Source organism: Anoplophora glabripennis, unplaced genomic scaffold, assembly GCF_000390285.2.
Source record: "Anoplophora glabripennis isolate ALB-LARVAE unplaced genomic scaffold, Agla_2.0 scaffold168, whole genome shotgun sequence".
NCBI classification, from domain to species: domain Eukaryota; kingdom Metazoa; phylum Arthropoda; class Insecta; order Coleoptera; family Cerambycidae; genus Anoplophora; species Anoplophora glabripennis.
The window spans coordinates 240,581-255,714 of record NW_019416458.1 but is presented as its reverse complement, the minus strand read 5'-3'; the positions used below and the strand labels follow the sequence as shown (position 1 = coordinate 255,714).

At 36.1% G+C, this 15,134-nt stretch overlaps 3 protein-coding genes across 5 annotated transcripts in view; 2 read left to right on the top strand and 1 right to left on the bottom strand.

Annotated features, from left to right (window-relative positions):
• LOC108907256 (Golgi-specific brefeldin A-resistance guanine nucleotide exchange factor 1) overlaps nt 1-3,421 on the top strand; it is a 24,094-nt gene extending 20,673 nt beyond the window's left edge. Inside the window, exon 17 of the mRNA XM_018710849.1 lies at nt 99-3,421. Within this exon, the coding sequence (XP_018566365.1) occupies nt 99-746 (648 nt within the window). The 3' untranslated portion in view covers nt 747-3,421. The remainder of the gene's footprint in view (nt 1-98) is intronic.
• LOC108907258 (neuropeptide Y receptor type 2) lies at nt 3,368-15,134 on the bottom strand. 3 transcript variants are annotated; one of them, XM_018710854.1, is made up of 6 exons: nt 15,065-15,134; nt 13,760-14,063; nt 13,532-13,710; nt 13,337-13,480; nt 13,087-13,281; nt 3,368-3,745 (listed from the first exon to the last, which is right to left on the bottom strand). In XM_018710854.1, exons 1-6 carry the CDS (start codon nt 15,077-15,079, stop codon nt 3,452-3,454), a joined length of 1,131 nt encoding a protein of 376 aa, XP_018566370.1. In that variant the 5' UTR covers nt 15,080-15,134; the 3' UTR covers nt 3,368-3,451. The 3 variants fall into 3 exon arrangements, with proteins under 3 accessions (XP_018566370.1, XP_018566369.1, XP_018566368.1); XM_018710853.1 differs by lacking the exon at nt 15,065-15,134 and adding an exon at nt 14,506-14,593; XM_018710852.1 differs by lacking the exons at nt 13,087-13,281; nt 13,337-13,480; nt 13,532-13,710; nt 13,760-14,063; nt 15,065-15,134 and adding an exon at nt 4,189-6,074 and having other exon boundaries at nt 3,657-3,745.
• Nucleotides 7,729-12,339, top strand: LOC108907257 (structural maintenance of chromosomes protein 5). Its single transcript, XM_018710851.1, has 3 exons — nt 7,729-8,897; nt 9,409-11,253; nt 11,998-12,339. The coding sequence occupies exons 1-3, from the start codon at nt 7,790-7,792 to the stop codon at nt 12,219-12,221; spliced, it is 3,177 nt and encodes a 1,058-aa protein (XP_018566367.1). The 5' UTR covers nt 7,729-7,789; the 3' UTR covers nt 12,222-12,339.

Here is a 15,134-nt window from a genome sequence, read left to right as displayed (position 1 = left end):
TACAATAAACTTTGTATTTATCACCACACTGTTGCCAGTTCATTACGTGTTCCGTGTCGTTGCCAAATAACCTTGAAAATGTCTAACTACTTTTGCAGATGGTATCCACGCCGATAGGGCCGAATTACTCAACGGACACGTCCCAAAAACCAGTTACCATCACACCAATGCCACAAGCGTCGACGAATCTTCCCGTAATACCCAACTCCACATCACCGATCATGCAACCCACCTTACAGACGGGCATGCCCTACATGCCCAACTTCTTCTCGCATACACCGACGGGCCAACATACTTTCCCGGTGTTGTATAACAGCGCGGTGCCCGCAACCGCCACCCCTACGGAAGTGCAACCGGTGTCGCTGTACGCCGAGTACATGGGCAACCCTTACAACGTTCCGTCCCCGGACGTTTACAACCTGGGAGGGAAAAACGAGATTAACGTGGAAAATGCACCTAGCTCTAACGCCAACGTGGAGAATGGGTCGGATCTAACGGCGGTTTCGGTTACGAATATCAACCTCGATTTGAATAAAAACAACAGCCAGTCGGGCGGAGCGGTAGTGAAGAATAACAACAGTACGAACTTTTTCCAATCTTCTAATTATTTCGGTAACGCTACCGCCGCGGGTTGTATTCCTGTCGGTTCCGAGATACTGTTCGGCGTCGAGCAATGTCACGTCGGTAGCACGCAGGGTATAAACATTCCAATCACAACCGAATCTAAAACCACCACAGATGTATGAGTACAAGATTTTGTTGGCATTTACGCTGGAATCGTGGAAACTGACCTGTCTTTTTTTTAACTTAAGTGGTAATTTGATGTGCAGATTAGCGTTTTAGTCAATTGTTTTAATATGGAAATATTAATTTGTCGACTGCGGCGTTATCTTTGTTTATATATTTTAAATTTGACAACCAGTCGAGGTTAGGAATGGAAATACTAGATGGCGACTCTCGAATAAAATCCCTAAAGTTCCTAGATTGACAAGGTACCGTAATCGATTGTTCTCGTTTTGCCCCAAAATGGCGGTTTGACACATGTTTGTATTTGACATCTCTAAATGTTCTGATGCATTACATGTTTATGATTTACCTGCTGTTTTTATCAAAACAGTATTAAAATTTAATTATATCCACTGTTTCACATTATAATTTTGATTTATTGTTTAATAATTATTCAAAATTATTTTCTCTATGACAGATACGAAAAAATGTTTGGATATTTAAGATGCTCTTAATTTAACCACATTAATATAATATTTTCTACATTATATAAAAATATATCGAAGAGTATTTATTTAGTCTTATATTTCAGGGTCGGCAAAAGGGATTTTATCCCAATATGGCAGGTGATTGGTGAATTCCTAAAGTCCCTAGATTGATCATGAACCACCACCGATTGTTTTAGTTTGACATATGTCAAGTTGTGTGCTATTTGTATAAAAAAAAACTATCGCCATTTAATTGTTGTAGCATTCTAGACCAAATTTTTGGTTATTGCATAATAAATTCGTCAAAATATTAGAAAATTAACTATCTACAATAAACATGTCTTAAAAAAATTCAATCTTATATTTACAATGACTGATTTTACCCCAAAATGGCAGGCGACTGGTACTTTATTAATCTAGGGACTTTCAAAAATCCCTAGATTGATCATGAACCACAAGCGATTGTTTTAGTATGACGTATGTCAAGTTGTGATATTTATATTTAAAAAAACTATCATCGTTTAATTGTTGTACTATTCTAGACCAAATTTTTTATTACTGCACAATAATTTTTTCAAATTTAAGAAAATTGTCTACAATAAATGTATTAAAAATTCAAAAATATTTACAATGTTGGCACCATTGATTTTACCCCAAAATGGCAGGCAACTGGTACTTTATTAATCTAGGGACTTCAAAAATCCCTAAATTGATCATGAACCACAAGCGATTGTTTTAGTTTGAGATGTCAAGCTGTGTGATATTTATATTAAAAAAAAACTGTTACCATTTAATTATTGTAGCATTCTAGATCAAATTTTTGGTTATTGCATAATAATTCCTTCAAAATATAGGAAAATTAATTATCTACAATAAACGTATTAAAAATTCAAAGTTACATTTATAAGGTTGGCGCCACAGATTTTGCCCCAATGCACGCGACTGGTACTTTATTAATCTAGGGACTTCAAAAATTCCTAGATTGATCATGAATCACAAGCAATTGTTTTAGTTTGACATATGTCAAGTTGTGTGCTATTTATATTAAAAAAATATATATGATCGTTTAATTGTTGTAGTATTCTAGACTAAATTTTTGGTTATTGCATAATTTCTTCAAAATATAGGGAATTAAAAATTCAAACACGTTTACAAGGTTGGCGCCACAAATTTTACCCCAAAATGGCAGGCGACTGGTACTTTATTAATCTAGGGACTTTCAAAAATCCCTAGATTGATCATGAACCACAACCGATTGTTTTAGTTTGACGTATGTCAAGTTGTGTGCTATTTATATTAAAAAAAAAAAACTATCATCGTTTAATTGTTGTAGTATTCTAGACCAAATTTTTGGTTATTGTATAATAATTCCTTCAAAATATAGGAAAATTAATTATCTACAATAAACATATTAAAAATTTAAACTTGCGTTTACAGTAAAATTTATAAAAAAAGTTAATTAAATTTTTCAATCGCCCCAATGACAGGCGACTGGTACTTTATTAATCTAGGGACTTTCAAAAATCCCTAGATTGATGAAGTACTGCAACCGCCGGTTGTTATTTGACATGTTTATTTTTGAATTATTGCATAATAAACTCATCAAAATATGTTAAATTCGGTTATATAAATATATATTAAGAATTCAAACTTACGTTTCAAAGATTCGCACCAGCGATTTTTCCCTTAAATGGCCGTTGATAGCAGTACTTTATTTTAATAATTTTTAATTTCTACTATGAACAAGACTAACAGGGATTTTTTAACAGTGTCTCCATCTAGTGTTCTCGTACTTAGGTTCAATCACTTGTGTAACTATCGACATATATAAACAAGGACATTATACCAGAATAAATCTATATTGTAGATAAAATATTGTGTATATTGAATTTAAATATATGTAATGGGCTAGAGGACATATCTAATTTTTGATTCACCTAGAATCTGAAACCAAATTCGAGTTTGAACGGTTGAATTGACCGAGAATATGAAGAAGCATATTGAATATGAAACTGCTGTAAAAATTAGATATAAACAACAACTACTACTGACAAACTGACGAACGTACGTCTAGTCCATTTGGTCCAAACCGTTCAAGAAATGTACAGTGATCTTTACTACTTCCTTATCTTTTTATATTTATTTATGTTACACAGATTTAATCATTTATTGTTATCCTATTAAAAATTATAAAAAATGTGCAAGAATACATTCTTTTATTTCCACACATGTTCTGGTCACTTGGTATTCCCGATAACTTTTGTGGGTGGTTCGTGCACCTTCGCTTTCCGTTTGAAAATAAAAAATACGGTGTAGTTGCTGGAGGAGTCCTGGCTGCTCTTTTGATCTTCGTTGGGCTTGGTTACAGATTTAACGCACCTCGGCGGGAAGAGCCACTTGGAGAGCTTCGTGCTCTTAATCGCTCTCCGAAATTTTTCGTTGTTCACTCCGTATATGAACGGATTGATGGCTGCGTTTAAAAAAATAAGCAACTTCGAAGTGAACCATAAGGTATGATAGACTCCATTCACCTGGAAAAAATGACTTCAATATAAAATATTGTAAACGTCTGCTATGGTTGGAAATTTCAAAACTATTTCTTGCAATTTGTCCTCCTAAATAAATAAAATACCACGTAACATGATTAAAGCATGCAAGTTTTATTAAATTTCACATTCTAGGCAGAAAAAGAGTGTCAGTTCTGACCCTTGCAACCTTCCCGTTGGATACACCTCTGTAGGGTCCCTGAAACTGTATGTCTCTGTATAGGGTATCTCATAAATCGGGCTGTCAGAACTGAACCGCGGGATATGAGATTTAGGGTTATGTTGTTATGAGATTGAGGTTGGGGAGTTTAAAGGTCATAGGTAGAACTGTCAGAACTGAGTCGCGTTATTTTAAGCGCAATAAAATAAATTACGTAGAAAATAAGCAATAAATTAGTACAATTCATAACGATTTGTTCAAAACTCACCCTGTTATCTAGCTCGATGTACTAGGTTCGTTCTCAGTTTTAAAACAAACCGGAGAAGCTGTGTAATAACTTTGCAGCATCAGGTAAGTTTCTATTGTCGTTTCCGCGAGTGATGTTCGTTGTGGTGAAAAAATATGATTATATTTTGAGAACGACCATTCCACATCGATCGAAGTAATACAGGCGTACTTAAAGTGGTCTTTGAACTCGTATAACGGATCTGAACATTCACTAACGGTACCATCACAAATTTGTCTTAATCGTGTAAAACCGGCATCTTCCTCTAACACACTCGCGAACTTTTCCCTAACGCACTCATTTTTGGCATCATCTATAGTGTTCAGCAAGCGATTTACTTCGTCCAGTATTTGCACTGAGTCTGCAAAAGACAACGCACTGTTTTTTAATTTTCCGATGGCGTCATGTAAGCTGCTATAGTTACTGTGAATAGTTTGTAAATCACTTTCAATGTCACTATTTTCGAATGCCGTCTGGCACTCCTTAATAGCCACAGTCTCCTTGGGATTGAACTGTCCTATTACAGCTTTTATTTGTTGAAAGTATTTTGCATAATAAAGAGCTGCCTGTAGCCACGTTCCCCAACATGTAAGAATTGGCTGTGGTGGTTCGGGGATATCTGGGCACTGGCTGCGAAATACCTGGAGGCGTTTGGGAGATTTTAGAAAGACTTTTTTTGTATTTGCTATTAATTTGTCTACCTTTGGAAAACCTTGACAAATAGTTTCTGCCACAAGATTTAAAGCATGAACTTTACACGTAATATGTACGAAACGACATCCGTGTTCTTGAAGAGAACGGCCGACCAAACCCATTGTCACAGCACCGTCGGTGACAAAGATTAATACTTGACTTGTTGATAGTTCAAATTTTTCTAACGTCTCTAGTACCACCCGTGTAACTGTTTCGCCAGTACACTCACTTAGTCTTTTGCTAACTAGTAACAGTGGCAATGTCGGTTTCACAGAGTCCAGTACACGTACTATTACATTCACAATGGAATTTTTTTTACAGTCTGTTGTCTCGTCTACACATAACCACAGCCATGTATTTTTTAATAAACATTTGATCTTGCCTACAATGTCTTCACGTGCAGTTGGTAGATAATTGCATAACGCTGCGCGACTTGGTAATGGCAGCTGAGGATTGTATTTGTTCCAGAAATCCCGGAATGGTTGTTTATCGAGTATATGCAACGGAATGTTACAGGCAATGAACATTAACTGTAAATCAAACATGAACTGTGTTGTCAAAGGCACACCATTCTTTTTATTCTTATGTTGCACACTATTTACGTGACGTTTACAGTCCCTTTTGTCCCAGCACATCAGGTCTCTTTCGCACACTTTACAAATTATTATGGCACCGTTATAAAATAAATCCGGGAATTCGCCGATAAATTTATTCACTCTGTCAGCGAATGGACGCTTTTTACTCTTCCGCACTTGTGACATACTTTATTATTATTAAAAAGTAACAAATTAATGCTGCGTTCAGCTAATGGTGGGACTAATTTGTTTGTGGTTTCATAACCTAATAACCTAAATGAATTTTCGTGTTTTACATCGTGGTATGGCCATTGCCTACCTAAATGTAAAATATAAATACTATGATTTGATTTTACTGTTCATAAATCATATTTTATGATCAATTTGTTACAGACCACAGAAAATAAAATATTTATTTTTCCTTTATTAGGAATCTCTGCAAGAGGAATGGTATAGCGATAGCCACTATTCAGTTATTGTCAGAAACTTCTTTTTGTTCTCTCACTTCTCTCTGGTTATTGTTAAGCAATTGCTATAATGAGAATTTGAATTTATAAATTACTCAAATTAGTGAAAATAAAAGCCGCAAACATAACAGGAACATAACCTGTTGATCACAGAACACAGTTTTGATAGATGGTATTATTGACATATCGACACAGAAGCCACAGAAGGCAGACAGTCAATAAGGGTTTTTTGGCGACCCAAACCAAATCAAACCCGGTTAGCTCGAGTTTGATTGTGTTAAGAGGTTGTGTTAACATTTGACAGAACTCGCAAAAATTCTTTTGTTTAGGATATCTAACATCAATAATAAAATCGTAACAATAATCTATGATAGTGCTCGTAGCTCAAGTTGTTTGATTATTTCTTATACACTATAGTCACAGCAAAATATGCTGTGCTATAGTTGTTATTCCTAATCTGAAATGCACATCTACGAAAGAACGTTAATGTATGGATGGTTATTAGGGGGGCTTTCGTTTTGGCAAAAATAGTACCTATTAGCAACTAATATCAGTTCAGAGTAACTCTAAGTTGCTATTAGCTACTAATAGCTACTATTTTTGTTAAATCAAAAGGCCCTTAGATCAAGTAGTGACTAGGTACGAAACAGAAAATAAATAAACAAAGATAGAAATATTAACTTAAGATCCAAACCAACGCACAAGTCCGGTTTGATAGTTTGGCAAACTTTGCCAAACCGGGTTAACTATAGCTGTTCGCGGAGCCTGTCAAATTAGTCCGGGATCAGTCAGAAGCAGTCGTCCAACTACTTTCTATGCTATTTCCTACAGGCATAGCATAAAAGAAGTAGCTAAACGATTGCTTCTGACTGATCCCGGACTAATTTGACAGACTCCGAAACGTCAAACCGCAGCAAACTATAGTTAACCGGGTTAACGGTTTTCTCGCCAAAAAACCCTTAATATATTGGATCTGTGGTCATGAATCCCATAGACCTAGTATAAGGTCTATGATGAAAGCACAAGTAAGTATATTAGCCGTCTTCTATTCATTGTTTCATTGAATCACGGATCTTTGATCCGGATCGTATCAAAATAAACGTCAAAAGAACATGTTTTTGAAACTGTGTTTAATTTAAAATTAAACTGAAAATAAACATAACCTCTTAAATTTGATTAGTTAGTCCCGGATTTTTTCATCTGCTAAAAATTTAATGCCGATAAAGAGTTAAAGTTAGACCATTATTTTTTTTACCTTTTTTGCTATTTGCTAAGTTGTAATCGATACGGGAATTTTAATATATTAAACAATTTCTTGGGATCAAGTTGCTCGTTCGCTGATCTAAAAATGTGTTCAAAAGAATAGCGACAGATCCCAAAACATTCGGTGAAATGGGTTATGATCAATGTATTTGGATGAAAAGAAGGCGGCTATTATGACAAGCACCAACGGATTTTCACATTAGTATACACTATACACTAATGTGAAAAGCGTTCTGAGAATGCGGCTCTCTCTGACATCCCTACTCCCTACACATAGAGAAAACAAATTTGAATCAACAGTATAGCCACAAGAGTAAATAAATTTAGGTACTCATATGAGTATAGCGACTTTGCCACTCAGTCAGGGTCAAAACTGATTGGATATTGATGATCACGTGGTTATAACGGATCCGCGGTCACGCATTCATGTGGGTCCAGGCTTATCCTCTCCGTAACCACTCTAACCAGTAACCACAAATATTTCCCGCTTCGCCGTTTATATTTATGTCAGACGACAGTTTTTATCAGGTTATCACCAATATATATGGGTTTTTTTTTGATTATTTAAAGCGTTATCAGTTGTATATGAGAGTGATATGGTTAATACTAGTTTTTCCTGTACTGCTAGATACAAACGATATGTATAAGGCAGGTTCCATAAGGAAAATCGAGGTGAAAAACTTCGTTACCTATTCTCACGTAGAAATGGTTCCTGGCCCCCATTTGAACATGATAATTGGTCCCAACGGAACGGGCAAATCTACAATGGTAGCTGCTATAATTTTAGGCCTTGGGGGAAACCCCAAAGTAGTAGGTAGGGGCACGAAAATCTCTGAGTACGTAAAACATAATTGCGACAGCGCAACTATCAACATAATCATTCAAGATCAACGCGAAGATAGATTTATTAAGGTAACAAGAGAGTTTGATAAGAATGACAGGACTTGGTGGAGATTGGACAATAGAAAGGTTAAGCCAGACGAAGTGTTAAAGTGCATCCAGAAATTTAATATTCAAGTAAACAATCTGTGCCAGTTTTTACCACAAGATCGCGTGCAAGATTTTGCCAAATTAAATAAGCAGGAGCTTTTACGAGAAACACAGAAAGCACTATGTAGGTTTGATTTAATAGAAAAACAAGAAGCTCTTATCAACAATCGATTTAACCATAAAGATCTCATCGCCTCAATAGAAACTTATCAGAAAAAACTGCAGGAGGCTCAAGATGCCAACGCGATGTTAGAAGGCAGGGTACAAAATTTCAACACAAAGAAAATATACACCGAAAAAGTATTGCATATAGAGAGAAAAATAGCCTGGATGATGTTCGAAGAAGTTAAAGTGCAAGTCACAGACATTAAAAAGGATAGAAACAATGCGCAGGAGGTGTATGATAAATTTAAAAATGAAGTGAGGCCTGTGGAACAGGCAATCGATGACTCTAGAAAACAAATTACAAACTTCCAACAGAGCAATTCTAGACTTGCCCAGGTAATAAGAAATATTGAAAATACTATTCATTCGAACTTGGAAAAGACCGACACCCTAAAGGGCTCCATAAGGTCGGTTGAGGACGATATGAATGTAAGATTGAGTGAAATTGAACAGTGGGACAAGGAAATTGAGAACGCTACTAACAAATTACAGGAAATGAGAATGTCTCACAAGGAAAGCCAGGCAAAGTGTGAAGCAGGTATGTAATTTGTCTGATTAATAAATTTATTGATATCCACATTTGAATAATTCAAAACTGTTGAATATTTATTTATTATTTTCCATCATTGTGTTGTGTTTAAAATAGTAGTAAATGACAAAATTAGAGTTTACTGGTAACTTACTTATGCCCAAAATATGAAATTTTCTATTCACTTTAAAATATTTGAAAACCATTTAAATAAACTTTTATGGTATGTTTGAAATTTTGATATTTTTAAGCTCAAGGTCATCAATTTTATTTAGCAAATTGAACTCATCTTTCATAGGCTCATTTGTTTGATAGAACAGTCTGAAGATGCCATTTTTGCGGTATTTTCATTTGTGTATCGCCTAAAACATTGGCCTTTGCAAAAAATAATATAAAGTGCCAAATTGCTCATATTGACAATTCTACTTACATCACTCTGGAAAATAAATTCCATAAAAAATAAAGGTGTTTAAATTATTTCATTAAATTTTATGTGGGATTGAAATAATTTCTTGTTTAGACGATCGGGAAAGGCAAAACTTAACTGGGGAACTGAAAAAATTAGTCACCCAGCAGCAGTCATTTCAGGACAAGAAGGACGAAATCCTCCAAGCAAAACATGACGAAGTGAGAAACATAAATTCCCTTGAGCATGAAATGAACCGTTTGGAAAACGTGAAACACACAAGACTTCAGTTATTGCAAAGGCAGAACCAAGACGCGCACAAAGCTGTATGCTGGCTGAGGAACAACAAACATTTGTTCCAGGGAGAAATCTACGAGCCGATTATGTTAGAAGTGAACGTTCTGGACAATCGTCACGCCAAGTACGTCGAAAATGTGATACCTATGCGCGATCGTCTCGCGTTCACTTGTGTAAACAAGGAAGACATGAATAGACTCATACGTTACTTAAGAGAAGGACAACGCCTGACGGTCAATGTTGTCTATTCCAGTGATAGTTCGAATAACCTTAACGCATTCCAGCCTAAAGTCCCTATAGAACAGTTACGCCAGTACGGATTCTACACTTACGTGAATAATCTATTTACGGCTCCTGCCCCAATAATGAGTTATTTGTGTAAAACTTACCAAATACACAACATCCCGGTGGGCGATCACAACACAAATAACTGTTACGAGAAATTGCCGCAGACCATTAGGCAGTTTTTTAGCGATAAATATCGGTACAGCATAAGTTTCTCTAAGTATTCGGGAGAAAAAAGCACCAGGCAGACCGAAATTTTCTCAGACGGTGGACTGTCGCTTTCGCTCGACGTGGTACGCCTTGAAAAACTGAAAGGGCAGATAAACGATGTAAGGAAAGCATCGCAAAACTATGACATGCAAATTGAATCTTACCAAAGTCAACTGGGGAAGGTGAGCGAGAAAATCAACATGTTGCGTGAACGAATGAAAGACCTGCAAAAGGAAAGACAACACCTTCAAATGATAAACTCTAGGATACACACCATGGAAAGACAGATAGAAGACATGAAGAGGAATAAGAAGAGTCCCGAGGACATAAGAAAACAATCGAGAGATACGATAAGGGGACTGGTGCTGGGGATGCACGGAATCCAACATACCATTATGTCCGAATTAAAAAAATTGTCCGATCAGATAATTCAGAGCTCTCTGACGTCCGTGAGGATCGAAGAATTCAGGAAAAAACTCGCGTACCTAGAGAACAAGGCGAGCGACAACCAGACCCGTTGCCAAGAAGCAGAAGAAACACTGAACAAGATCAGAGACAGATATGCTGAAGTCATGAGCCGAGCCAAGTCGTTGCTGAACAAAGCAAAGACCATGTCAAGCGGTTTCACCCAGTCAGATGCCGGATTCGACGAATTCCGCGCCGAATACGACAGATTATCCGACGACGTACAGGAGCTGAATGCCGAAAAAGACCAGTTCGTCTCTCGCATCGCTTGCCTGAACACAGCCGACGACGGCGAGATGCAAGAGTACGAGGAAAGGCTGCAGGAAATAGAACGTCTGCAGGAGAAAATCGAAAGCTCTAACGCCGAGCTGGAGAAGATCACCACTAAGATGGATAGGGTGCAGGAGGAGTGGTTGGCTCCGCTTAAGGAGTTAGTGGGCGAGATAAACTTGAAGTTCGCCTCGGCCTTCGAGAGGATGGGGTGTGCGGGGGAGATATCGATCAGTACGGGGGATAACGATAAGGATTTCTCGCAGTACGGGCTTTGCATTAAGGTGACTTACAGGAACGGGGAGCCGTTGCAAGAATTGAACAGGAGCGTACAGAGTGGGGGCGAACGGGCGGTGGCTACGGCAGCTTTTATGTTGTCGCTGCAGGAGTTGACGCCTGTGCCGTTCAGATGTGTCGACGAAATTAATCAGGGTGAGTCTATCGTTTTCTTTTGTAAAATATTTGTTTCTAGAAGAATATCGAGAATAATAATTGTTTTCATGCCACTGTTATTTAATGTTGTAAAGGCGAGAATGTGTGTGTTAACGTTTTCTTCGGAAACACAAAAAGGAAACCTTTTTCTTACTTTTTTAAATATTGCTTTTGCAAAGATTTTATTTTATTGTGTTCTAAAACTATTTAGACCCATTTTAGTGCTTTTTAAGGCCATTTTGATATATACATACAATTGTTTTCCAAATTAGTTTAGAAGAAATTTTATTTATTTTGTAGCCGTTTTTATATAATTTTAGACACTATAAGTGACTTTGTTTCATTCTGATATGTTTTTATTTATTTAGAAACATTTTCACACTTGTTTTGATATATTTACTGATATTTCAGAGTATTTAGAGGTATGAATTTTGTAATTTTCAAGGAATTTATAAGTTTTTAAAATTTGTCTATGTATTTAGAGTGGTATTAAAAAGATTACAATTTATAATCTTATATTGATTACCCTTTTTTTCATGTTTTTTTCTTGTATTTTTTAATTAATTTTAATTATTAATTAATTAATTTTTTAATTTTATTGTCATTGAAAATTTTACAATAATGAAACAATGTTTTATAGAGTTAGTGTAAAGACATATTTTACAAAATTTGTTGAAATATTGGTAGACCTTGAATAAAATTCTTCAAATATTCGATATAACTATTCGATCTGATGTATTTTAGGTATGGACGCCAACAACGAGCGAAGGATCTTTGAATTAATTGTCGACGTGACGTGTCAACAGACCTCGTCCCAGTATTTCCTTATAACGCCTAAACTAGTGCCACATTTGAACTATTCCCGAAATATGGCGGTGCACATCGTCCACAACGGACCGTTTGTTGCTCAGGATAAAAAGTGGGGATTCTCAAAGGTCTGCAATCCCTTAGGCCTCCAGATAGCGTGATGGATGCTATTTCTTTTGTAAGAGTACAAATATGCGCGTTAATTCCTCAGTTACATATTTATTTTTTAAACAAAATTATAGATATATTTATATAATGTAAGATTCAGTTTTGATAAAAAGCTCGTTTGATAACCTTTCTTTTTCTTCTAGTTACAACCCAAAATACAGGTACACGTTGCTTAAGCTCAATATACAGGGTGTTCATTTGGCATAAAAATATTTAGTTTTTTCTTTAGATGGCCGTGCAAAGAAATTTCTTTCCTATTTTCTTTTGTTTATTATTTATTAAAAACTGTTTAAACATAAATTCATCAAAAACTTGTATTGAAAAAGTTATTCTTGCCAGGATTGCAAACATATAGGGTGTTCCAAAAAGACTGGAACCCTCTGATAACACCTCGAAAGGAAATAGTGGTACGCAAAAAACACAGACACGGTCCAATTCCAGATACCAACTGAATTGCGTATTGCTGGACAGCTTAGTATCCTCGTGTTATCCGCCGCGCCTTTGTCACATCACTCGATATGAATTTTATGGAATTTTAATTTATTGCAACGCTAATATTTTTTACAATTAAGCATAAAGAAGTTAAAAAAAAAACATTGTATTTTATGGTATTCTATGCACGCAGCTATGTCAATATCAAGTTGTAAGTTTGGATATTTTTTTTCTCGGAAATGGTTGACTTTAGGACCCATGTCATGTTTTTTTTGTTTATTTTAATGTATTCTATCGTCTGCTAAAATTAAGGCAGTCAAACTGCTAACACCCTGTAGAATGCACCTAAATTTTGCATTTCGGGGATCAACTTACCAATGGGACACAACTTTAATAGAAAACACTGATAACTTTGAAAAAAATTACCTGATTTTTGACGTCATTGGAAGATGACAACTGCTTAACTTTTATAAGTTGCTGGCGGTATATAATGAGCACCGTGAAGGGAAGACGGCATATCATAAATGTTACAATCACCACAAACATCATTTTAGCGGCTCTTTTCTTGTAGCTCATGTGACGGTGGAAGTTCTTTTGTATAATTTTCTCGTATTTATTCAGCTGAAATAAAACATATAAATTATACCGGACCAACAAATAGTCCTAGTCCTTTTACCTTTATCAAAATAGAAGCGTAGCAAATAACCTGAATAGTCAACGGTAGCCAAACCAGAATTGTAATTATAACGTACCAGTACATGTTTATCACTATCGTTTTTTCCGTGCAGTATTTTTCTAGAAAATCCAACCACTCACGCTCCTAAAACGATTTTATATATAGCGTTAATTAACGGTTACATCAGCAACTCACCTTGTACGTTCTGTAGACAGACAAGGGTATCGACAATATAATCCCAACGATCCAAGTTATGGCCATGACGATTTTCGCCCCTCTCTGGTTCAAACTCGTCTCTTTAGGCAAGACTATTGCGGTAAGTCGATCGTATGTGATAGCCGACATGCTTATCACGCTCGTAATAAGAATCGAACCTACAAAAACGTTTATATTGATTGTATTAAAATAAGGCGTTTATCGTACATTCCATAGCCGATTCCCCTTGACATCCTATCCTACCCAGCTGGTAGTTCTGGAACGTATCGTAAGTCAGTACAACCCAGGGGTCTATTAGAAGGGAGAGAAGGTCGGCCAGAGCCATATTTCCTATCAGTAGGTTAGTGGGGGTCCGTATATTGGGATTCTTTACGAGAATGTAGATTACAAGTATGTTGCCGAATAATCCAAAAATAACTATCGGCAGGAAAATTGTTATTTTCGTTACTATCTCGGAGGCGTCCTTGGATATCCATATCGTGTTGATGAACCTTGTGCCGGAAGTGTCGACCTGAAAAAACAGTTAAAAAATATAACGAAGAATACTGTTAGATTAATTTTTACTTTTATCTTGGGGGGTGGTGGAAAATTGCTTTTCCGTTGCGGCACTTAGGCCTTACACCCCCCTTCATTACTTGAGTACTTTTCTTCAAACCATCCTATTACTACACGGATGGCACAGTTTTTAATGTATGATAGCATCGTCTTGAGTTACAGAGATTTATTGCACTATTCTCATTACTATTTTTATCAGGGACCACATGCAGGCGGAAGGTATTGAGCGACCCAGGTCTCTGGTAGGCTGCCACAGCCACGTCCCCGAGCCTGCCTTAGGTCACCCATCCAAGTTCCAGTCTGCATCCAACACACACACCTTTCTGACACGATTATTTTTGTATACGCATGATTAGAAAAAACTCTGCTACTATTAAACATTGCATGCTAGTACTTACGTTAGCCCAGTCGATCGACTGATTCGTCACTTCATTCATCATTTTAATTTTTTTGTAAAAACCGGATACCAGTCCTTATTGACAAAAGCTAGAGCAGGAAATCAGTCACATTTTCCCCAACTTTATCAATTGATTTAATGGATTTCAGCTTCAGAAAAGTTATCTGGTTTATTTGAATAACACTCGACGGGAATGTGTGCATTACTGAGGATTTCTCTAAATCCACAGCAGTAAATGAACCATATGTGTATTGTCTGTTCCACAAATATTCACTACATTGTTTGCATTAGTTAATCAACAATCTAAATATATTTCTGATAATGCATTTTCGTTTTAATTGAATATTAAAAAAAAAACTTGATGAAATGAAATAGAAAGATATACTTTATTTTATTCTACAATAAGTTTAATTCTAATTACCTTATACTTGCCCTATTAATCCAGTAACGTTATTTGAACATTTTTTTTAATTTTGTAGGACATTTTTTAATACATTTTCACTATAATTATTAAGAACACTCAAAAAATGGATAAAAATTCATTTGAAAAATGTGCCTACCTTGTTTAACGGCATCGTTATAAAAATGAGCGAAAATCAAAGTAAAGACGGCCTTTTTTTTATGGATAAC

Bases quoted from the DNA above. Each gene is read 5' to 3' on its own strand.
- LOC108907258 (XM_018710852.1), bottom strand. From the start codon at position 5,660: ATGTCACAAGTGCGGAAGAGTAAAAAGCGTCCATTCGCTGACAGAGTG.
- LOC108907257 (XM_018710851.1), top strand. From the start codon at position 7,790: ATGAGAGTGATATGGTTAATACTAGTTTTTCCTGTACTGCTAGATACA. The intron at 8,898-9,408 runs GTATGTAATTTG...TTTCTTGTTTAG, and splicing joins CCAGGCAAAGTGTGAAGCAG to ACGATCGGGAAAGGCAAAAC. The intron at 11,254-11,997 runs GTGAGTCTATCG...GATGTATTTTAG, and splicing joins TGTCGACGAAATTAATCAGG to GTATGGACGCCAACAACGAG.